Source organism: Myotis daubentonii, chromosome 8 (genome assembly GCF_963259705.1).
Source record: "Myotis daubentonii chromosome 8, mMyoDau2.1, whole genome shotgun sequence".
Taxonomy (NCBI): domain Eukaryota; kingdom Metazoa; phylum Chordata; class Mammalia; order Chiroptera; family Vespertilionidae; genus Myotis; species Myotis daubentonii.
In genome coordinates this window covers 22,955,020-22,979,600 of record NC_081847.1, presented here as the reverse complement: position 1 = coordinate 22,979,600, position 24,581 = coordinate 22,955,020, and the positions used below count along the sequence as shown (strand labels likewise).

Below are 24,581 nucleotides of genomic sequence, written 5' to 3'. Positions count from 1 at the left end.
GAGGATGTCTACCTGCTGGCTTAGGCCTGCTTCCTGGGGGATCGGGCCCAAGTTGGCAGTCAGACATCCCTCTGGCAGCCCGGCAGCCTTCGGGGGATGTCCACTTGCCAGCAGGGAGCAGGTCTAAGCTGCAGTCGGACATCCTTAGCGCTGCTGAGCAGGTGGGAGAGGCTCCCACCACCACCGCTGTACAGGCAGCCATCAGCCTGGCTTGTGGCTAAGCAGAGCTCCCCCTTGGGAGCGCACTGACCACCAGGGGGCAGCTCCTGCATTGAGCGTCTGCCCCCTGGTGGTCACTGTTTGTCATAGTGACCAGTCATCCCCAGTCTTTCTGCTGTTAGGGTCAATTTGCATATTACCCTTTTATTATATAGGATAGAGGCCCGGTGCACAAAAATTTGTGCACTCGGGGGGAGGGGGTCCCTCAGCCCGGCCTGCGCCCATTTGCAGTCCAGGACCCATTGGGGGATGTCAACCTGTTGACTTAGGCCCACTCCCCGGGGGATCAGGCCTAAGCTTGCAGTCAGACATCCTTCTGGCAGCCAGGGAGCCATCGGGAGATGTCCAACTAAAGGCTTAGGCCCCCAAGGGATCAGGCCTAAACCGTTAGTTGGACATTCTTAGTGCTGCCACGGAGGTGGGAGAGGTTCCTGCCACCACCACTGCACTGGCCAGCCATGAGCCAGCTTCTGGCTTAGTGGCACTCCCCATATGGAAGTGCACTGACCACCAGGGAGGGGGCAGCTCCTGCATTAAGCGTCTGCCCCCTCGTGGCCAGTGCGCATCATAGCAACCGGCCATTCTGCTGTTCAGTCAATTTGCATATTAACCTTTTATCATTATTATATAGGATGTCCCTATTTCCCCCCTTTAGCTCCCTCTACCCAGCTCTTGCCCCCCACTTCTCTCTGGCCATCACCATACTGTTGTCTGTGTCCATGGGTTGTGCATATATTTTCTTTGGCTAATCCCTTCTTTAATTCACTTCTTTAAATTTGTATTTTCAGATAAGTGCTTATAACTGCACTATTATATATTTTCTATTATATCATTTAGAATTAAGATATTTTTTAATTGAACCCTTGAAAGTTTTAGCACAATTTAATAAATTATGCTAGAAGCAATTAGGAGATTTTTCATGTAATGCATACACATTTCAATTAATATTTTATTTATTTTTAATTTTTTAATATTTTAATTTGAAATAATCCCATACATGTAAAAAAACCCTATAAAATACTACAGCATATTATATGTACCTTTCACCCAATTTCTTAGGTGTTAATAATTTAAACATAACCAACCACTATACAACTAACAAAATTTGGAATATATTTTTCTTATAATCTCTTTAATGTTACTTAATCCATTTACTTTGTTTTTGTTAATCTTCACCCAAGGATATTTTTCCATTGAATTTTAGAGAGAGTGGAGGGAAAGGGAGAGACATATTGATTGGTTGCCTCCTGCACATGCTCTGATAGGGACTGGGGATCAAGTCAGCAACTGAGGTACATGCCCTTGACTGGAATCTAACCTGGGACCCTTCAGTCCAAGGGCTAATGCTCTATCCACTGAGCAAAACAGGCTGCAGCTTAATTCATTTACTTTTAATCTATTTGTGTCTTTATATTTAAAGTGGGTTTTGTTTTTGATTCACCCTCATAATCTGTCTTTTAATTGGTGCATTTATGCCACTGACTTTCAGAGTGCTTACTGATAGAGATACTGCCATATCTGGCGGCTTCTGGGGCTTCTGGGGCCTGCCAGTGGCCCGGGACACATCTGGTCCCGGGCGGCAGGCAGGCGGCTCCTGGGGCTTGTGGGGCCGGCGTGCCTGCGGCCCTGGACCAGACTGGGTCCCGGTCAGCAGGCATGCAGCTCCTGGGGCTTGCGAGGCCAGCGTGCCTGCGGCCCGGGACCAGATCCGGTCCCAGGTGGCAGGCAAGCGGCTCCTGGGGTCACCCATGGGGGCCTGGATGGTGGCTTGCACTGTCCCGCCCTGCTTGCAGTATGCAAATTAGCTGCCATCTTTGTTGGCGGTTAATTTGAATATCTCGCTGATTAGCCAATGGGAGGCATAGTGGAGGTATGGTCAATTACCATGTTTGGCTATTATTAAATAGGATAGAAGCCTGGTGCACGGGTGGGGGCCGGCTGGTTTGCCCTGAAGGGTGTCCCGAATCAGGGTGAGGGGTCCCGCTGGGGTGCCTGGCCAGCCTAGGTGAGGGATGGCTGTTTGCAGGCTACCCATACCCCCTTCAGGGTGAGGGTCCCCACTGGGGTGCCTGGCCAGCCTGGGTGAGGAGCTGATGGCTGTTTTCAGGCTGTACAAACCCCCTTCAAGGTGGGGGTCCCCACTGGGGTGCCTAGCCAGCCTGGGTGAGGGGCTGACGGCTGTTTTCAGACTGACTAAGCCCCCTGGTGACAAGCTCCCAGCCTTTTTTTTTTTATTCACTCCAGCTCTGTGGCCATGGTGACTGGAAGCAGGTATCTGGGGTTTATTTACCTTCTATAATTGAAGCTTTTTTGCTTTTGAGTGGAGCCCAGAGCCGGTGGCAGGCTGGCTTCCTCCATCACTGGAGCAAGCAAGCCTCCTGCTCGCTCCAGCTCTGTGGCTGCCAGCCGCCATCTTGGTTGGGTTAATTTGCATATAGTCGCTCTGATTGGCTGGTGGGTGTGGCTTAAGGTGTAGCAAAAGTATGGTCAATTTGCATGTTTGTCTATTATTAGGTACTAGAGGCCCAGTGCACAAAAATTTGTGCACTCAGGGGGGTCCCTTAGGCCAGCCTGTGCCCTCTCACAGTCTGGGACCCCTCAGGGGATGACCACCTGCTGGCTTATGCCCACTCCCCGGGGAATTGGGCCTAAGATGGCAATCAGACATCCTTCTTACAGCCCGGCAGCCCTTGGGGGATGTCCACTGCCGGGGTCCAACCCCAGCGGGGCCAGGGGTCCCCAAAGGTGTGGACGGAGTCGGCGAAGAAGGAAGGACACGGAGACAGTGTTCAGTTGATCAGGAGCCTTGCCAGGATCTCTAGCCACAATCTCCAGCCAAGTTCTGGTCTGGATCTCCAGCGAAGTTCTGGTTAGGATCTCCAGCCAGGTTCTGTGTCCATGTTCTCTTGCTAGGTTCTCCAGGTTCTCCAGCCAGGTTCTGTAGCCATGTTCCCTCGCTAGGCTCTCCAGCCAGGCTCTGTCTGAGATCTCCAGCCATGTTCGGTCACCAAGTTCTAGTCAGGTTCTCTTGCCATATTTCTGTAGTCAGGTTCAGTCCAGGATCTTTTGCCATGTTCTCTCCAGCAAAGTCCTTCTGTCTCTAGAGAACGTTCTGTGTAGGTTCTGTGCCTAGGTTCTGAGTGTAGGTTCTGTGTTCTGAGTTCTGTGTTCTAAGTTCTGACTTCTAAGTTCTGTCTCTTTCTGTCTTGTTACATCTGTATTTATACCAGTTGATTCAATCCTATCAATCTCTATTACAAAGGTTAGGGCGTTTCTTATCTCCATTCCAGGGAGTAAAGATTATGTAGCTTAAGCATGATTGTTTGTAGTTAAATTGATTAATTACCCGCCTGGCACTTAGTTAAGGAGTTTCATCCCCTCCCTAACTTCAGGGGAAAATCCCTACCTGGGGAAACAACCTTTCTCAGAGAGGAGACCTTTGTTAAAACAAATAGTGCCAAGAAGGTGAGCAAACATTTTAAGAACAGTATGCCATATATGCCAGGACCTTTGAAACAGCAAGGATGGACCGGCTCCCGGCAGTCCACTTGCCAGCGGGGAGCAGGCCTAAGCTGCAGTCGGACATCCTTAGCGCTGCTGAGGAGGCAGGAGAGGCTCCCACCACTATCGCTGTACTGGCAGCCATCAGCCTGGCTTGTGGCTGAGCAGAGCTGACCACCAGAGGGCAGCTCCTGCATTGAGCATCTGCCCCCTGGTGGTCAGTGTGTGTCATAGTGACCAGTCATTCCCAGTCTTTCTGCTGTTAGGGTCAGTTTGCATATTACCCTTTTACTATATAGGATAGAGGCCTGGTGCACAGGTGGGGGCCGGCTGGTTTGCCCTGAAGGGTGTCCCGGATCAGGGTGGGGGTCCCGCTTGGATGCCTGGCCAGCCTGGATGAGGGGATGATGGCTGTTTGCAGCTGGTCACACCCTCTTCAGGGTGGGTGTCCCCACTGGGGTGCCTGGCCAGTCTGGGTGAGGGGCTGAGGGCCGTTTTCAGATTGGCAGGTGACTGAAGCTCCCAACCTCTCCTTTTTTTCTTTTTTCTTTTTATTCTGGGATTTATTTACCTTCTATGGCTGTCACTGGAGCTGAGAACCGGCTTTAGCTCTGAGGCTCGGCTTTAGCTCTGAGGCTCGGCTCCAGCTCTGAGACCTCGGCTGCTGAAAGCAGGTATCTGGGTTTGTTTGGCTTCTATAATTGAAACACTGTTGCAGCTCCAGCTCTGAGGCCTCCGCTGCTGAAAGCAGGTTTCTGGGTTTGTTTAGCTTTTATAATTGCAACACTGTTTCTTAGAATGCAGCTCAGAGGCCAGCAGCGGCAGGCGGGGAACCTTGGCTTCCTCCTTCACTGGAGCAAGCAAACCTCATGTTCGCTTCAGCTGCCTGGCTGCTGGCCGCCATCTTGGTTGACAGTTAATTTGCATATTGCCCTGATTAGGCAATGGGAAGCGTGTCAGAGGTACGGCTAATTACCATGTTTGTCTATTATTAGATAGGAAGATTACTGAGAGTGAGGAATTAAGGACTTGCTCATGAGATTTCAATCGAGTAATCTGCCCACAGCTGCAGGCATCTAAAGGCTCACAGTCAGAGCTGAGGCTGTTGGCAGAAAGTCTCCATGCCTCACTGAGTGTTGGAAGGAGGTCACACTTTTATGCCACATGCTGTTTGAGTGTCCTCACAAGATGGCTGTTGGCCTTTCCCAGAATGAGTGTTCCAACAGTGACAGCAAGGAGGAAGCCACAGTGCCTCTTTTGACCTCTCCTCAGAAGTCATACACTGTCACTTTGCCATATATTTTTTCATTGATAGGGACACTCAGGGGAGAGGAATTAAGCTCTACCTCTTGCAAACAATTTATGGGCAAAGGCTCTAACTACTGCGCAAAACTGGCTAGGGCTTTTGGACCTTATTTTGTTTTATTTGGATGTGTAGGAAAGAAAGGCGCCTGAGAAGTCTTGGTTAGTAGATACTACTAAGTATTAAGGAGCCATGAGTTTTATAAAACACCTAGAGGCCCGATGCACAAAATTCGTGCACTTGGGGGCGGGCGCCCTCACCCTGGCCTGCGCCCTCCAGCAGTCCGGGAGCCCTGGGGGAATGTCCGACTGATGGCTTAGTGGGCCTAAGCCAGGGATCCTCAAACTACAGCCCGCGGCTACATGCAAATACAAATATTGTATTTGTTCCCATTTTGTTTTTTTACTTCAAAATAAGATATGTGCAGTGTGTATAGGAATTTGTTCATAGTTTTTTTTTAAACTATAGTCTGGCCCTCCTACGGTCTGAGGGACAGTGAACTGGCCCCCTGTTTAAAAAGTTTGAGGACCCCTGGCCTAAGCCATCAGTCGGACATCCTTAGCACTGCCACGGAGGCAGGAGAGGCTCCCACCACTGCCGCTGTGCTTGCCAGCTGTGAGCCTGGCTTCTGGCTGAGCAGTGCTCCCCCTGTGGGAGCACACTGACCACCAGGGGGCAGCTTCTGTGTTGAGTGTCTGCCCACTGGTGGTCAGCACACATCATAGTGACTGGTCATTCCACCATTTGGTCACTTGCGTATTAGCCTTTTATTATGTAGGATACACTGTAGATGAGGCCCCATAGAATAATAAGAAATGCAAAAAAATCACTGTTAACTCATTCTGAAATTGCCCCCACTTAAAATCAAATTGCCCTCCCTGTGGAGCGTGTGCTGCACCTTGGGAACCAGTGAGCTTGAAACTTTTCCTCTCTGAGCTTCATTTCTGAATACATATGCATATACCATGGGAATTGTAATCTCTTCTCCACCTACCTCCTTGAGTTGTCATGAGGAGGTTCTGAGCTAATAAACCTAGCAATGTTTCATCAAGTAAGTGATGTCTAAATGGGAAGGGATTGTTATTTTTAAGCCCATGGGTACCCTCGCAGGTAGCAGGTGCTGATTAGGGGAGGAGGGCATGATGGTTTCCTGGGACTGTAGCTATGGAAGTTTTGCAGAGGGTTCCGCAGGCCTCGGAGGGGCGGACTCTGGCCAGCAGCCCTGTGGCGGTGGTTGTCCCTGGAGGCACTGGCGGTGGGGCAGGGAGTTAGGGGGGCACTAGGGAGGCAGCAAAGCTGAATGGGGAATAACTGTCAAACCTTCCTGCTTGGCGCCATTCTTTAAATTGTAGGTGGCTGTTTCGCAGCTATACCTGCTCAATCTCCTGGAGCCAGGTGGGGGCAGGGCCAGGGTGGAGCCAGATGGGCTAGGAGGGCGGGGTTTAGCTGTGCCCCCTGCCAGGTTCAGCGCACTTCCACAGAGACAGCACTGCTGCGGGGGAGGGGGGGGAGAGTCAAGAGTCTGACCCTGGGGGGCTGCTCAGGCCTGCCTCCATCCAGGTCTGGAGCTGTAAGGAGGAGAGGTGTGCCTGGCCTCAGCAGAGGGGGCCCAGCAGCAGTGGGCCGTGGGCCCTGGTGCCTCAGGGGCACTGACAGGTGGTTGCCAGTGTGCTATTGTTGTGGGTGCCCCTGGTGGGGCTGGCGGGGAGGGGGGGGGGGGAAGAGATCGGGAGTCAGAGGTGCGGGCTGCAGCTACCCGGAGGTTGGGTCTTCTCCCCATCCGGTCAGCTTCCCCATCCCCCCCGGGGGTGCGGGGACTGGGGTAGGGTGTCCGTGCAGGGGGATTGGAAGAGCTCCCCGTGGCCGCTTCCTCTTTCTTCTTTGCAGTCCAGGCTCCTGTCAGGAGATATCCTCAGACCCCGGGGGAACTTGGTTCCAGCCACCCATCCCTGCTGCGCACACATCAATATGCAAATTGGTCGTTATGGGGACACTGTAATGGCAATTAGCATATTACCGATTTATATGTATAGATAAATGAGAAGTCATGGTCCAAACATGAAGCAAATGAAGTTGTGGCCTGATTTGGGGCAACTGATAGGGTGTCACACAGGAGAATCCACCTGAGCTTCACATTTGAAATATTCTCCTTTTGCAGGCAGAGGTTTATGACAGACACTTCCCTTACAGGTATAATCCTCCACTACCGGGATCTGCAGTGAATACTATTTACACAATCTTGATACTGTCAATGCTGATTACTAATTGGGGAATCAACCTCTAATCAAAGATAAGTAGAGACAAGTATAGCTACAGAACAGAATGTAAATGTTAATAACCATGACAATAATGGTATGGTTGCTAGAGGTTAGGTAGAGTTGGGAGTGAGAGAAGGAGGAAAAAGGAAAGGAGCACATGAACTTTCCTATTCTTACATAGTTTAAGGGTGAGGGATAGTTGATTATATAAATTTGATGAATCAAGAAATAGTGTGTTAAAGTAGCAATAAAATTAAAAAACATAATTTCAAGCTAGAGTAGAATTCTAACAAAAGTCAGGAGGAAAGGGGAGTGGAACTGGTGTGAGTTGTGTTAATTCCCGCCCCCCCCCCCCCCCCCCCCCCCCCCCCCCCCGCTCAAGAGGCATAAGTTACTGACTAATCCAGAAATAGAAACATGAATACATCCCATAGAGTGAAGGTGCTTCCCATGAGAATAACCAGATCCAGAGACTGGTGGCTCTGAGAATGGGGCAGCAGACATGACTTTTCCGTCTCCCTTCCTATCCTTCTGTACCATGTTTGCTTTCTTACTACATACTGAATATACATAACTTTTTCAAAGCCAAAAATGTAAACAACCATGTAGTTTGGAGCATCTATGAGTTGATACTAGTATTCACTGGGTTGTAGTAGATTAACCTCACAAACATCAATCCCTCTAGTTCACTTTAACAAATTTCACTTATTTCATAAATTGGCATTACATTTCATTCTTCTTAAGACAGAGAAAATTACTAACTTGCTAATAAAAGCTATTTAACATAAGCAAAAATTCTATGAATTATCCTTAAATATGCATTTCTATATGATACCACCAAAAATACCTTACAATCTTCAGGATTAACTCTAATGGGCAAGAGTCCAGGCTCAGTAAAGAAGTGACCCTCTGTCTGGATCAGTCCACGAAGCAGTTTTAATAACTGCCCTCCCAACTCCATGTACCAAGGGTTATTCTGAGTTCTTTTGGAAGGCCCAGCTACAACCTCTGCATATTCTAAAACCAAACTCCCTATTATCTTCTGGAAAAGACATTCAAAAGATTCAGCAATGATTAAGAAGCAAATGGCTAATGTGCCTTAGTTTAACAAAAGGTGGCCATTTATTTATGTACTAGAGGCCCGATGCACGAAATTCATGCAAGAGTAGGTCTTTCTTCCCCTAGCCGCCAGCACTGGCTTCCCTCTGGCACCCAGGACCCAGGCTTCCCTCCAGCCACCGGCAGGCATCTGAGACCCACGTTTTCCTCGTAGCCCTGGCTTCATCCGGTCTAATTAGCATATTAAGCTTTTATTATTATAGATTTGTTTGTTTTTTTAAAAGGTGGCCATTTAAAAAAAAATTTCCCAAAGCCAAATCAGTACCAAGTATAATGGGTAGAAAGAGAGATTACCAAAACTATGATGAGGTTGGTGGTCAGAATCCAGGTGGAGAAAAAGGCCCTTTATATAAAAGTACATTTTTTTTCCTTTGAGGAATGAGGGGAGAGATTCTATGAAAGCTCTTTGGGCTTCTATAGAGAAAATACTGTTTACACTCATAAGAAATGCTGAGTCTTCTATTTTATACTCACAGAAGCTCGGGGTATGAAGAGACTTGTACTATAACAATCCATAACAATCATACAACATAGTTCAGGCACGACCCACACTTTCTATAAGGAATTTGATACAAAGATCTGAACTACCTGTGCATTACCTATACTGCCCATATAAAAAATACTTAGAGAAGAATGGATAAATACAGACTGGAATATCCATACAACGAAATATTATACAACAATGGAAATGAACAAACTAATGACATGTCTAATAAGATGGATGAATCTAATAAGCTTAAGGTTGACTGAACACAAATAGTACACATCCTATGATTCCATTTATATAAAATATAAAACCAAGCAAAACTAATCATGGTGTTAGAAGTCAGTATAGTGGTTAACTTTGGAGGGGATAGGGACTGGCAGGGATTACAAGGGGTGTTCTGGAGTTGTAGTTAAGTTCTATTTTTTTATATGGGTACTGCTTACATAGGTGGGTTCACTTTGTAATAATTTGTCAAGTAGTTGCAGCTATGATTTGTGCACTTTTCTGCATGTATGTATACTTCAATTTAAAAGTCAATTAAAAAAAAATAACATACAGGGCTCCCTGCTAGTTTATGTGGTACCTTTATGCAGATTTTTTAAAATACCCCCTCTGGGTGAATGAATTAGAAAAAGACACCCCATGGGAGAGGTAGCCTACAAGTTTGGGCCATGGCAAGTGGAGGGCAGGCTGGGTTTTATCCCCACTGATGCATTTGGCTAGACACAAAAGCACACATCTGGATGAACATCTGCAAATCTGAAAAACACTCATTTGGTCTGTCCTCACCACAGCTTTATGAGAGGACATGGCAGATGTCCTTATTTTACAGATGTGAAGTGACAAAGAGCAGTAAGACTGATGCATGAAGGTGTCGCAGCTAATAAGGGATGGAGTCAGGATGGATTTCTAGGCCAGTAGTTCTTCACATGGTTCTGATTCCTTTTTGGGAGGGAGGACAGGAAGGAACTCTATGTTACTGTGTATATTGTTATGGGTCATCTCAAATGTTTTGTAGAATAAGGCAGGGGATAAATACATGGTCCCATATTCTTAATACTGAGCTTTTGTGAAGATCCTTGGTTCTAAGCCCATTTGAAAACTATTCTCTACACACAGACTCAGAAGTAAACATTCATCTTTTGGATGTTTATCTATGCAAAAAGATCAGGAGACTAGAGAACGTTACATGTCAACAGAGCATCCTGGCTCTCCCACAGCTTATTGACTTAAGGATATAAATCTTTCCATGTCTTGAAAATATGAAAGAAAGACACACACATACTGTTTATGTCCAGCTTACCTAGAAGTGTCTGCTTATTTTGGGAGGAGTCAGGCTCTGCAGAACATCTGCAAGATCGAAGAACAATCACTCCTCCAAGCACACCATCTTCACTGGCCAGGAAAGGTGAACCTAGGCAGAAATGACTAGTGATCACTTCTCAGTCAATTTTACTATTTTCATTTGATTACTACAACAAAAATGTGCTATGAATAAGATCTTGAACGATGCCCGTTTCCTGACAATCACCATTGTTCCTGCCTTGTATAGGCTTGATAGCAAAGGCAGGCCGATGCCTGAACAGGGGTCATTTGGCAAAGACGGTGCCAGATGCTGCCAAGACTTGAGTGGGGGTGGAGTGTGCATTACTGTATTCAGAATGGAACTGGAAACACTACCAGATTAAAGGACCAAACACAAATACAGGGGGAAAAAAATGCTCAGCAACTCCCTTTGATCAGTTCTTAGGGATCACTTCCCAGGCTCTCCCTGCTGTCAGGGGCATGCCACCAAAAGCTTTGATTTAGTACCTTAAATTCAATTTTAAACAATAAGCCACAAATTTTATTACAAACATGTTAAAACACTCCCGAAAGATTACACAAATAAGGGTGAAACTACATTTCTATGAGAGTCCAGTGGTTGGAAGTGACTGACCTCTGGGATCTCACACTGAGCCACCGTGAGCATTTCAAGAGCCCGGCATTTTAGGACCCCTCTTGCCTCCTCTCCAAGGACATCTTCTTTAAACATGTGAACCCAAGTGCTATCAAAGAAATTGGTAAAAATAAAAGCCAACCAAACTGCATTTGGGGGGAACTCTGGTTAAACTTAGTAGCTTAAACACATGCGTTTATCTCCACTGTTTCCTCATATCCCAGTAAGCTGAGGGGAAAGGAAGAAAAAAGGTAAGGCCCAATAAGGACAGAGAAAAAGACAGACAAGAAAAAAAACTGACCTTTTAGAAAATGGAAAGAAAACGGGCAAAGGAGACCTATGAAAGCTGAAACCTAAGCTTCCAAGGAGTTGGGTGGGTGGGTGGGTGGAGGAGAGGTTGGTTGGAGTGAGGGGACAGCTATAGTAAATCACCCAGTTTTGTCATAAAACCCAAGAGCACCAGAAGTTGGAGGCTTCAAGTTCTTCTGAAGGCAGGAGTACAGGATGCATTATAATGAAGATGGTTGGTTGTGTCCAAAAGAATCCTGGGTTCCTTATAACTGGTCCAAGTTCAAATGTCTCTACCTCTTCCCTCTCCAATGACTCAGCACTCCAAGCCATGGCAAATACTGCCTCTGCCCCTTGCTTCCTCTGAAAAACCTCTCAGTGCACCCTGTACTGCACATACTGCAGCAGGCTCCGGTCTGGCCTCCCTGCTCCACTCATTCAAATCTCTAACTTTATTAATTCAATACATATGCACTGTGTGCTAGACCTTTTCTAAGTATTGGCGATACAGCAGTGAACAAAACGAAATCCCTGCTCACATCTAGTTGAGCAGGTTGGGGGACAATAAACTCAAGTCAATAAAGAAACCCATTTAGATAGTAGCAAGTGTGCTATGAAGAAAATGAGTCCCAGTAAATGACAGAGGGTGTGACTGGGTCAGGGACTACTGTACATCAACGGGCAGGGAAGGCATCTTTTGGTAAGGAGCTAATAATCATGTGAAGGTCTGGGGAAAGAGCATTCTAGGCAGGTCAACCAAGGAAATGCACAGACTCTGAGGTGGGAAGGAGCTTGGGTTCAGAAAATACAGAGGCCAGAGTGGCAAGAGCCAAGTGAGAGAGGGGAAGAGATGGTAAACCATGTGTTCAGAGAGTGGCAGGGTCAGGCCATGTAGGGTTACACTAGGAGTTTGGATTTTACTCCAAGAGTGATGAAAAGATGATGCAGGGCTTTAACCAGGACAATGGCAGTTTTTACTTGCACTGGACTGGTTGGCAGGGCAAGAGTGAAAGCAGCAAGCCAACAAAGAAGCTGCCATGGCAACCCAGCTGAGAGATGACAGGGACTTGGGTGAGCCTAGTGGCAGTGGAGCAGAGTGGTCAGCCCACAATTTATTCTGTAAGTAGAACCAACAGGGCTGTTTATATGAAGGGCATGGGAAACAGAGATATCAAAGTTTACTCTAATAAGAAATATGTGCTCAAGCTATGATCACATCACTAAACCATTCAAAAACCATCAATAGCTCCCAACTGCCCAAAGAATGCTGTTCAAACTCCTTACCCTGGCCTAGCCCTTCTCTCCCTTCCCAACCTTCTCTCCTTATTTATTTTTACACATGCTATGCTCCAGCCAAACTGGGCTCCTTGTATCTCATTTCCCCAAGGTTTATGTTTATGAACTGTCCCTCCAGGCTCCCGTTCTTCCTATTAACTGAATCTGTTCTTCAGCTCACTGCCTTTATACAGACCCAAGGTCTGTGGGGTGAGGATATCTGATTCACCTTTCAAACCCTCTTAGTGACTAACAAATGCTTTCACTCATGCACCACCATCCCCATCCCCAACCTCCTCCAAACGAACACTCACACACTCCTGACTTGTGTGGTATGCGGCATGAGGATGATAAGACAGGACGTGAGTGCTCTGAAGGGGATGGGGTCCCAGGTCACCAGGGAAGCTTAATATCAGGGTTCCTCATCCTTTGTATCAATTCTTTCGATAATTTAATGAAATAAGGATTAGCGATATCTAAAGATTCCAAATTTTTCATGGGAAGTATTCAGATTTCATATTATCACTGTGATATTAAAAAAAAAATACTGACTCAGACAGAAGATTTTTTTTCTTTTTTTGGGGGGAGGGGGAGTGGGCGGTTCCAGGGTCACAATTGTGTTCTTAAGCAAGACATATTTAAAAACAATCCATGCTTCAGCTTCTTTAATTAAAAGACATCTTTCTGGGTTGTTGTGAGGATTGATTTTATATATGTGAACTTTGTAACCTCTAAGGTGTTAAACATTTGGTGGTAGCAATACTGATGGTAGGAAGATACTTTATAGCATTTTGCTGGTAAAAATAAAAGCCAACCAAACTGGATTTGGGGGGAACTCTGGTTAAACTTAGTAGCTTAAACACATGTGTTTATCTCCACTCTTTCCTCAAAGATTATCTTCTCAAAGATTATCATGTTGAACAAAATCTATTAAGGTACCTACTTGGATAACCTTCTACAACAGCTGGAACCAGTGCTCAGCTGACATTCAGCAATTAGGAGGGGTGGTGATAGGGTATCAATTTCCCTGTTAAAATGTTAAATATTCTCTATATAAAAGGAAACACTATTTCTTATTGTTCCCAGTAAGAAAAGAAAAATTAACATGGAGTGACATGTTGGGCACCGTGGTAGATGCTTTCTGTACCCATACAGAAAACTGGTGTCTGCCCTGGTTGGTGTTTCTCAGCGGACAGAGCATCAGCGTGCACACCAAAGGTTCATGGGTTCAATTTCCAGACAAGGCCTCAGTAGGGGTGCATATAGGAGGCAATCAATTGATGTCTCTCTCTCATATTGATGTTCCTCTCTCTCTCTTCCGCTCTCCCTTCCACTCTCTCTAAAAATCAATGGGAAAGTATTAATATATATGCACGGAGTTGCTTAAAATAAGTGAAGAAGATTAAAGAAATAATAATAATTAAGCTTCCTTCACCCTAATAAAATGTCTCAAATAGATAATTTAAGTGCCCCAATCTATAACTGCTCTGGAATCCTATCTACTAAAAGAGAAACATGGTAATTGGCATACGACCGCTACCCTTCCCATTGGCTAATCAGGGCAATATGCAAATTAACTGCCAGCCAAGATGGCGGCCGGCAGCCAGGCAGCTTGAAACTAACATGAGGCTTGCTTGCTTCAGTGACGGAGGACTCCAACGTTCCCCGCCTACCTTGCCGGCCTCTGAGCTTGCAGTTTAAGAAACATTGTAACAAATATAGAAACTAAACAAAACCCCAGAAACCTGCTTTAGTCCACTGGGCTTCAGCCAGCAGGATTGCAACATTGTAAGCAAAGGCCAGAAACCTACTTTCAGCAGCGGAGGCCTAAGAGCTGGAGCCAAGCCTCAAAGCTAATGCTGGCCCAGAATAAAAAAGAAAAAAAGAAAAAAAGGAGCGGTTGGGAGTTTCAGTCACCCCCAGCCTGAAAACAGCCCTCAGCCCCTCACCCAGACTGGCCAGGCACCCCAGTGGGGACCCCTACCCTGAAGGGTGTGTGACCAGCTGCCAAAAGCCATCATCCCCTCACCCAGGCTGGCCAGGCACCCCAGTGGGGACCCCCACCCTGATCCAGGACACCCTTCAGGGCAAACCAGCCAGCACCCACCCGTGCACCAGGCCTCTACCCTATATAGTAAAAGGGTAATATGCCTCTCAGCACTGGGATCAGTGGAGCCGCGAGGCCTCCCGACACTGGGATCAGCGTGACAGGGGGCAGCGCCAAACCCCCTGATCACCCTGCAGCTCTGTGTGTGACAGGGTGCGGGGCCACAACCTCCCTATCCACCCTGCTCTGTTCGTGACAGGGGAAGGCACCCCAACCCCCTGATCAGCCCTGCTCTGTGCCTGATAGGGGGGAGCTCCCCAACTCCCTGATCGCCCTGCGGCTCTGTGTGTGACAGGGTGCGGCACCCCAACCCCCTGATGGGCCCTGCTCGGTGTGTGATAGGGGGCAGCGCCCCAACCCCCTGATTGGCCATGCTCTGTGCGTGACAGGGTACGGAGCTCCAACCCCCCTGATGGGCCCTGCTCTGTGAGTGACAGGAGGCAGTGCCCCAACCCCTTGATTGGCCCTGCTCTGTGCGTGACAGGGGGTGGCGCCGCAACCTTGCCATCGACCCTGCCTTGAGTGTGACAGGGGACAGTGCCCCAACCCCCCAATCGGCCCTACCCTGAGCATGACTGAGGGTGGCATCACAACCTCCCGATCGCCCTGTTCTGTGCATGACAGGGGGCGGCGCCCCAACTCCCCAATCGGCCCTGCTCTGAACCCGACCAGGGGCTGCACCTAGGGATTGGGCCTGCCCTCTGCCACCCGGGAGCAGGCCTAAGGCAGCAAATTGTTATCTCCTGAGGGGTCCCAGACTGCAAGAGGGCATAGGCCAGGCTGATGGACCCCCCTCCCCCCACCCCGAGTGCACAAATTTTTGTGCACCGGGCCTCTAGTGAAATTATAATTACAGATGGTAAGAAACACATTCACTGTGATCAAATGTGTACAATCTGGACATTCATTTAGATTGTAAACTCAGACTATAAACAAATGAGACAACTACTTATTGTATTTTGTGCCATAATCTTTAAGGATGAAGAATTTGAAGAAATGAAAAGGAGAATCACTCTAAGTATTAAAATAAAGAAGTCAATGGGAATATTAATCAATATTCTTTTGATTGCTAGTGCAAGAATTGCAAGTAGAATGATTTTAAGTAAAATGAATGATTCCTGGCTCATAAAAATCCAAGAGAAAAAAATCCAAACTTCTGGAAGGGTAAGGATGTGATGGGTTTCAAGAACAGCCAAAAATAGCTTCCTCTACTAGGGATGCCAATGCCCATCACAGCCCTGAGCTGTATACCTGACATTAATCCACCAGAGAGACTTCCTCTCTTTATCAGATTTACCATTCTTGGGGCCATCAATCAGACTCAGAAAGACGGGGAACCGGACTGGCCTGGTATTAGTCAGGAATCAAACCTAGAACAATCAATTGTGACCAAGAGGCCATGGGGTGGGGTCACAGACAAACAGACAAATTCTCAGATAGACACAAAACACAATGGAGACAACACTGGGGTATGGAGCCAGGCATCCAGGATCCTACTTGAACTTAGACAATCCACTCACCTCTCTGAACCTTGCATTAGTCCCTCATTTGAAAAATTAGGAGACTGGATTAATAGTCCTTGGTGTCTCCACCAGTTCTGAAAGGCATAGACCTAGGGGTACTGCCAGCTTTAGAGATTCATGCCTACCCATAAGCAGCAACCAGCCATTACCCGATGCCAGCAAGCACCTTTTGCGAAACCTAATACAACGCTTCCTCTTCAACATGTGAGAACTTATCAACATGGTGATTCTGTAGTTGGACGGCAGCTGCTAGTGTTCCATCTTCCAATCACACTGAACAAAGAACCTCTGTCTTTTAAACACATTTCTGGGGATTTCTTTCTTCTTTTTAGTGTCTATATGCCAAATCACTTGAATGCCATTTTCTCTTGGAGGAATTACACATACTGGTGCTTTGGGAAAAATAAATATACTGATACACATAGAGACAGATGGTTGGGTGGTCAGGTGAGCAAGAAAATGAACAACGGGGGAATAATGAATGTTTTCTAATGAAAACACATACCTCTAACTCCAAAAGAATGATAAAGATTACAAATATTCTTTAAACACAGAAGCAGGATAACAGTTTATACTTCCTGAAAGATCAAGGACCTCTCCTCTAAAAATGCCTTTGTAAGTTTTCATGTCTTTTATAGACATGACGTATGAGCACAATGATGTGAAGATCACATAACACAATGAGAGGAGCCAATCACTAAGTTCAAAGCATTGGCTCATTCATAAAGTGCCACTATACTCAGCCCTTGAAGAAAAACCTACAGATTGCTGCCATTATCCTATTGGACTTGTATAAACTTACCTGCATTCTATCATTTCCTGCCCTCACAAAAATCCCAGTGGAACGATTATTACTAGATTCATTTGGTAGGTGAGAAACCAAAGGAAGGGAAGAAAGAAGCTGAGGCACAGGGAGGTAAATGACAGGCCTACAGAAACATGAAGAGGAAGGGGCCGGGGGGGGGGGGGGGGAAGCAAGGAGGGAGCAGAAAACAAAACCACTGCCTCAGATCCTCTCACTACAAACCCTGAGACCTACACCTGTTCCTCAAAACCCATCTCTACACAGTACCACAGTATGTGCAGTTTCCTGGTAATAAGCATTGTTTTAAACACTATAATTTAACTCTTTAAAGAGGAGAGTTGAGTGAAGCCAATGACCCTTTTGAAATCCCTTATCTACCAAAGTGTGGAAGACAGGAAAAGTTAACTTGTTTCAGGACAGAAATTCCATTCCATTCCATCAAACTACAATCAGAACCTTAACATACTCAGTCAATAAGTCGTGGTCACATTTTTGCAAATGTTTTTCCTGGTTTGTCATATATCTTTTAATTTTTTCTAAGACTTTTTTTTGGTAATAGATAAGCTTTTAATGTTTATGTGTCAAATTTATCATTCTTTTTTTCCTTAGAGTTTCTGTAATGGAAGTTTTACTGGAAGGCCTTCTGTAATCCAAAATTATGATATAAGATGTCCATTTTTAAAAAATATATATTTTATTGATTTTTCACAGAGAAGAAAGGAGAGGGATAGAGAGTTAGAAACATTGTTGAGGATCTCAAAAGAATATTCACCAGTTTTATGCTAACATGCCAAAATGACATTTATCCCTACTGGGGATGTGCCCGCAACCAAGGTACATGCCTTTGGCCGGAATCGAACCTGGGACCTTTCAGTCCACAGGCCGACGCTCTATCCACTGAGCCAAACCGGTTAGGGCTGTCCATGTTTTTTTATTACTTTTATAATCTCAGTTTTTACACTTAAAACTTTAGTCCATTAGGAACTACTTCTGTAGTAAGGACTGCAGGGGAGGGCCTGCTCTACTACTTTTTTCTTAAAATGGTCAGCAAATTGCCTAACATAAATTTGTTGGCAAATTCATCTCTTACCCACTGATGTGAAATTCATTTTTATTACATATTACATTCCCACATGTATTTGCATTTATACCTACATTATCCTGTTCCATTGATGAAACTATTCCCACAAATACCGAATGGCTTTAATTATGATAGTTTGACATTATATTCTATCTGATTGGGCCAGTTTCCTCTCATTATTCATTTTTTTTCACAATATTCTTTGTTACTTTCATCTGATTTTTCCATATGATCTTAAAAATAGGCTTGCTTAGTACTCCTGCTTCCCACTCTCACTGGAATTTTCATATGAACATAATTTAATAAAATTGTATTTTGTGTAACAGCCAGGCTGTCCTAGTCAATTTTACCCAGGGAAAACTAAGGATGGAGTCAATTACATTCTTGACACCTCCAAATGCTGGAACCATGTGGATTTTTAGACAAAGAAATGTGATATGGTACCCCTAAAATATAATTTGCAAGCACAGCTCTACATAGTTTAAAAGAATCAAGTATGCCCTGACCAGTTTGGCTCAGTGGATAGAGCGTTGGTCTGCAGACTGAAGGTCCCAGGTTCGATTCCGGTCAAGGGCATGTACCTTGGTTGCGGGCATATCCCCAATAGGGAGTGTGCAGGAGGCAGCTGGTCGATGTTTCTCTCTCATCAATGTTTCTAACTCTCTATCCCTCTCCCTTCCTCTCTGTAATAAATCAATAAAATATATTTTAAAAAATAAATAGATAAATAAAAATAAAAGAATCAAGTACGTATCTTTATAGAATTTCTTATGAGATGTAGACTTAGTATGAAAAACAACCATTGGCTTTTCCTTTATGGTAAGTTTTTATCTTCTGGTATAGTCACTAGCAATATTTCTATATCGCCTGGCCTGCGGGGCTCAGTATTTGAGTGTCAACCTATGAACCAGGAGGTCGAGGTTCAATTCCAGGCCAGGATGCCAGGATCCCAGGATCCCCAGTAGGGGAAGTGCAGGAAACAGCCAACTGATGATTCCCTCTCACCATCGATGTTTCTATCTCTCCCTCTCTAAAATCATTTTAAAAAAATAAAAATAAAACATTTCAGGAAGCTTCAATCTACTCCCCCAGAACAGGACGAAAACAAAACAAAGCAAAACATGTTTGGACAGCAAGTGTCTGTGAAGTGAAAACACTCTGCGTTGGCAGATTTTTAGGTTAACTGACCAATCATACGAAAGTATTTGAAACATGAAAAAGGCTTTTGTGGGTGGAGAAAGTTACTGCACATCGAATCTTAGATTCCATTTGTGCTAAATATCTTATGGTAGTTATAATACGGCCCAAAGCACCAATGTTCATGAATCATGCCATTGGCTTCAGGGAACTAGGCTGGAATTTTTTAGCTAAACGTGGGAAACAAAGTCAGTATGATTAAATAATGCAGATAAGCCCCTGGGAGAGCACTGGCTGTCTCTACCAATCGCTGCACTAAGACCCTCAAAGGACATCAGACCTGAAGGAACATATACACTCATCTATTGCTGCTTATTGTTTTGAGCTGCTCACTGCTGCTAAATGAGTTTTTCCTTCTATTACTAAACAAGGGACCTGACAGGACTGCCTAGGGCCAGCCGGTAGTGTGTGGGTTCTTGATTTTGTGCAGGAAACACTTCACAACATGAGTCCAGGTGAATTTTAGAGGATGTTTATTAAACTGAGACAGTGAAATAAGAAGGGGCCTAGGATGACATGACAGGGACTAGGTGGGAAAATGAGCCTAGGCTGGGCTGCTTTGGCGCACTAAGAAGTCAGAGAAAAGGAAGCCTTGGGGACAGGTTCTGGGGGTTTGCTGGGGACGAAGTACCACTGCCCATTGCTGCCCTGGTTGCAAACCTAGTGAGATCCCTTAGAGCAATGGTTCTCAACCTTCTGGTCCTTTAAATACAGTTCCTCATGTTGTGACACAACCATAAATTATTTTCGTTGCTACTTCATAACTGTAATGTTGCTACTGTTATGAATCGTAATGTAAATATCTGATATGCAGGATGGTCTTAGGCGACCCCTGTGAAAGGGTCGTTCGACCGCCAAAGGGGTCGGGACCCACAGGTTGAGAACCGCTGCCTTAGAGTTTAGGAGGTGCATGCCTGTGGGGGAAGGAGAGAGAGAAGAGGAGGGGAAAAGTGGAGGCCAGCTCCTGGAGGGAGAGCATAGGCAGGGACCTTCTTTTTGAGGATTTTAAAGGCTGGGAGTTTGGGGAGGGGGTTTCTTAGGGGAGGATCTCAATAGAATATTCACCAGCTTTATGCTAACATGCCAAAATGAGATTTATTCCTCAGCTTCATCTGTCCTTGGGTGTGGTTGGCAAATGGCACTAACTGGATTTCTGCTGTCTCCCTGAGTAGAGTGATTTAAGCTATTTACCCTCTGGTTGGGAGAAAAAGTACAAACCATTTACTTTTTTAAAAATTGTATTGATCGATTGATTTTGAGAGAGAGACAGAGACCAATATGTTGTTCCACTTATTTGCGCATTCACTGGTTGAATCTTATATGTGCCCTGACTGGAGATTAACCCCGCAACCTTGGCGTACCAGCATGAGGCTCTAACTGACTGAGCCAGGGCTATCATTTACGTTAAGTGTCCTTGGTTTAGGGAAGATAGGATTTACTAGATGGCTGCAAACTGCTGTTTAGCTATCTGTCTCAGTTCCCCTAGTCCACCTGTCAAGGAGTTTTCCTGGCCTCTTACTATCCTGCCTCACTTCTCCAGCTGTTTCCTGGCATATGCCATGTTGCCTGATGAACAAACTTTTTTCATTTTTACTCTGTAAGCTCAGATCCGGCTCACTGACTGCGCAGAAGCACATGGCACTGAGGCTACTAGCATGCTCAGAGTCAGTTTAAAGTAGCAACTACTTTGCTTTTAAGTAAATAAATCTATCTTATTGTGGCCAACTGGCATCACATGGTCTCTGGTTGGAAAGCTTAATAAAATGATGTGTTATTGTGATACAATATCAAACATATATTTTGGTCCTACTCCACAGTTCCTGACACAGCGCTCCTAAAACCCTGGTAATTTCCTAAGAGAGCTGTAGAAGCATCTTTTTGTTAGTGTGTTTGTTTTGGTATGGTTTTTATTTTTGTTTACTGATTTGCCCTTAAAATTTTTTTTATTAAATTTTTTCAATAAATTTAATAAAAATTTATTTTGGTTAATAGAAGTAAATATGTTTACTCTGTACTACCTCCCTGAACCCCCTTTCCTGCTGGTAACCATCATGCTGTTGTCTGTGTCTATGAGTTTTTCATTTGTATTGTTGGTTATTTGTTGCTTTCAGTTTTATATCCCACATAGAAGTGAAAGCATATGGCCCTTACCTTTCGATATTTAGTTTTGTTCCCAGTGATAGCAAGTCCCTTTCAACCACACCTGAGTTTATGTAAATGAGGTGACCTTTGGAAAGCCTCCAGGAGGAGGACTGGTTGCCAAGAAAATCAATCATGTGATGAGAGGGTAAAAACTTTCAGCCCCTACCTTAGACCCCAGAGGTTGAATTAATCACCAATGGCCAATGATTTAATCAATCACGCCTATGTAATGAACCTCAATAAAAACCCAAAGGATGGGCTGGAAGAGCTCCGGGCTGGTGCACACAGGGAGGTGCTAGGAGCGCGGTGAGCCCAGAGAAATACAAAAGCTCCAAACCCTTTCCCATATCCCTCGCCCTGTGCATCTCTTCCATCTGGCTGTTCCTGAGGTATATCTGTATACATAAAAGGCTAATATGCTAAGTGTCCCTCCACCCATCCGACCGGCTGCTATGATGTGCACTGACCACCAAGGGGCAGACACTCAACACAGGAGCTACCGAGCTACAGGGATTTGGTAGCAGAGGTTCTTGGGTGATGCACCCTGAAACCAGAGAGGAAGGAGCCCAATTCCTCGCAGGGCTGCGCGATTCCACCATTAGCCATGGGTTATGGTGTTGCTGGGGTGCTGTCGGCCCCGAATCTGGTTTATTGCACACTTGTGTGTGCGTTCCACACCCTGTACAACAGCAACTTTGCAGACTGCCCTCTCACACTCCAGGACCCCTCGGGGGATGTCAGAGAGCCAGTTTTGACCTGATCCCTACAGGCCAGGCCAAGGGACCCCACCTGCCGGAGGGACCCCACTCACTCGCAGAAGCAGGAGGTTGGCTCCAGGGCATGTCTGTCCCATCTCTCCCAGTCCTGTCGTGCCGGCCACCTTCTAATTAATTTCCTTTCAATGTGCATGAATCCATGCACCAGGTCACTAGTTCTTTTATAATAAACCAGTAATCTAGTAAAAGTGAACTGTGTTTCCTGAGTTCTGTGAGTCTCTCTAGCAAATTAATTGAACTCAAGAAGAGGGTCACAAGAACCTCCAATTTAAAGCTGTAGGTCAGAAGAACAGGTGCCAACCTGGTTTTGTGACTGGCATCTGAAGTAGAGACAGTCTTGTGGGACTAAGCCCTTAACCTGTGGGATATGATGGGATCCCCAGGTAAACAGTATCAGAATTGAGTTAGACTGTAGCACATCCAACCTGTATCTGGTGTCCAGGAGCATCAAAAGGGAAGTACTGAAAGTGGAGGAGACATGCATGAGTGTGGTTTTCCTAGCACACAGTGAATGCTTCAACATTTCTTACATTTGTTATTTTACTGAGACGGTAAATAGATTATTATGTATTAATATTATCTACCAGTGCTTGAAATTACAACTCTAGATCTATAAACACTGCCCTGCTTACAATGTGAACTTTACATGAAACTGTTTTATATCCAGATATAGTGAGCTAGCATATCCGAACCCGTAACAGGGAGACACCCATTAATTAATGCAGGAGTGCTAGACTGCAATTAGACATTGCATCAAGGCATTATATGTGGGGTATTGTATCTCACTTGAATGTACTTCTGATACCGAGTAATTAGCTATATTAATAATAGAAAAGGAGTAAGTGCAAGGCCAGACATTATAGGTATGTTCCCTGCAAAACACTGAGAACAAAGGGAAGACGGCCACATGCTGACTATCCTGGGAAGGTGCTTCCTGTCAGTCACACCTGGGAACTGAGGTCATTGGCCAAAACGCTTGGCTTCCTGGCATTCTCCCGTGTAGCCCACTGCCATGCGGACACCCCCCACACACTGGACTAATGGACTGTAGCTAGCCTAATGCTGTACTGGACCCTGCTCCAACATGGAAGGGAAACTCTGGACACTGACTCTGATTTTAGCTTTACTACATTTCTTCTATTACTGTACTAAGGGAAATGGTTGGAAACTCAGGGGCGTAATTCCATAAAAATAAACTTTCTACCATATCTCATCCTCCAGAAATGCTTCTTTCAGCAGTACCCCAAGAACCCCACTCCAATATACAATAGGGGAAGACATGGCATGTTTTTCTCTGACAACAATTCTCTATTTTGTATTTTATTTTTGTATTTTATTTTTAATGTAGTCATTGAACTTATTGAATACCTGCTCTGTACTCAGCATTCTCCCAAGCAGTACAGTATGCAAAGTAAAAAAGTTTCTGAAAAATTTATAACCCTGTTGGCAAGACACAATTTACTTGCATAACAGTGTATAATAATATATTTAATTAATACATACAGAAATACTTATACGATGCACACACTGTAAATACGTGCATGTGCCCACTAGAATGTATGGACAGTTTCAATGTCTTGCTTACCAACTGCCATGTAGAACAGTGTCTGACCCAAACAGGTGATCAATAAATATTTGTTGCTAAATTAATAGATAGCCCAATAGTGGGCCTGTGTTAAGTGTTTTGGGACTTAATAAGGGCAAACTCACTTTATTTGACACAGGCTTCCACGAGGAGCAAAGGGAAAGTCTGCCCTTAGACAGTAGGTTGAACTGGGGTCCATGTCATGGCACCGAGCAAGCACTGGAATGAGCAGTCACTGCTCTTGACAATTTGCCAAGGTGAACCTTGAGAAAGGTCATAAAGGAAAGTGCAGAGTGCTCAAATAGATGACCTGGGCCTGCAGAAGGGCTAAAGGCTACTTGGCCATTCATGTGTAGAGCCATGCCATACTGGCATAGGCAACACTGGAAAAAGAGGCAACTGGATTTTGGCATAGAGGGCAGTTTGTCATCGCAAGAAGATAAGAATTAGTGAGAGGAGCCAAGAAGAAAAAGGACAGCAGAGTCTGGAGATCCAAGGAACAACACTGTAGGAAATGTCTATGACTATGCAGTGGGAGAAACTACACAAGAAACAGATCAAACTGACTAAATCGAAAATATCACAGGGGAATGGCAAGGAACCACGGTCCAGAACAGGTCGACTTGCAAAGATGGTAACAGCAGAGGAAGGAACAGACTGGGGGCATCTTGTGGCAAAAGAGAAGGATGAGATGACAGCTTTGAAAGACAGCAACTGGTGTTGCAGAAGTCAAAAAGGTGGTATTGTTTCCAAGATCTTCTGCTTAGCAAGTTGATGACAGTGGGCATAATAACTAGGAACTTAATTTGCTAATAAAGCTCCAACAATATTTTTTTTAAATATATTTTATTGATTTTTCACAGAGAGGAAGGGAGAGAGATAGAAAGTTAGAAACATCGATGAGAGAGAAACATCGATCAGCTGCCTCCTGCACATCTCCCACTGGGGATGTGCCCGCAACCCAGGTACATGCCCT

The 24,581-nt window shown here is 45.3% G+C and overlaps 1 protein-coding gene across 13 annotated transcripts in view; it reads right to left on the bottom strand.

Moving 5' to 3' along the window:
• Window positions 1–24,581, bottom strand: part of TASP1 (taspase 1) — a 254,206-nt gene that overhangs the window by 44,930 nt on the left and 184,695 nt on the right. For 11 of the 13 annotated variants that reach the window (XR_009454031.1, XR_009454030.1, XM_059705535.1 and 8 more), the window contains one exon: window positions 10,191–10,301. The exons of the other annotated variants lie outside the window; for them this stretch is intronic. Coding sequence is in view for 9 of the 11 variants with exons in the window: in XM_059705535.1 (XP_059561518.1) it covers window positions 10,191–10,301 (111 nt within the window). In the remaining 2 variants the exon portion in view is untranslated. The remainder of the gene's footprint in view (window positions 1–10,190; window positions 10,302–24,581) is intronic. 13 annotated transcript variants of the gene reach the window in all.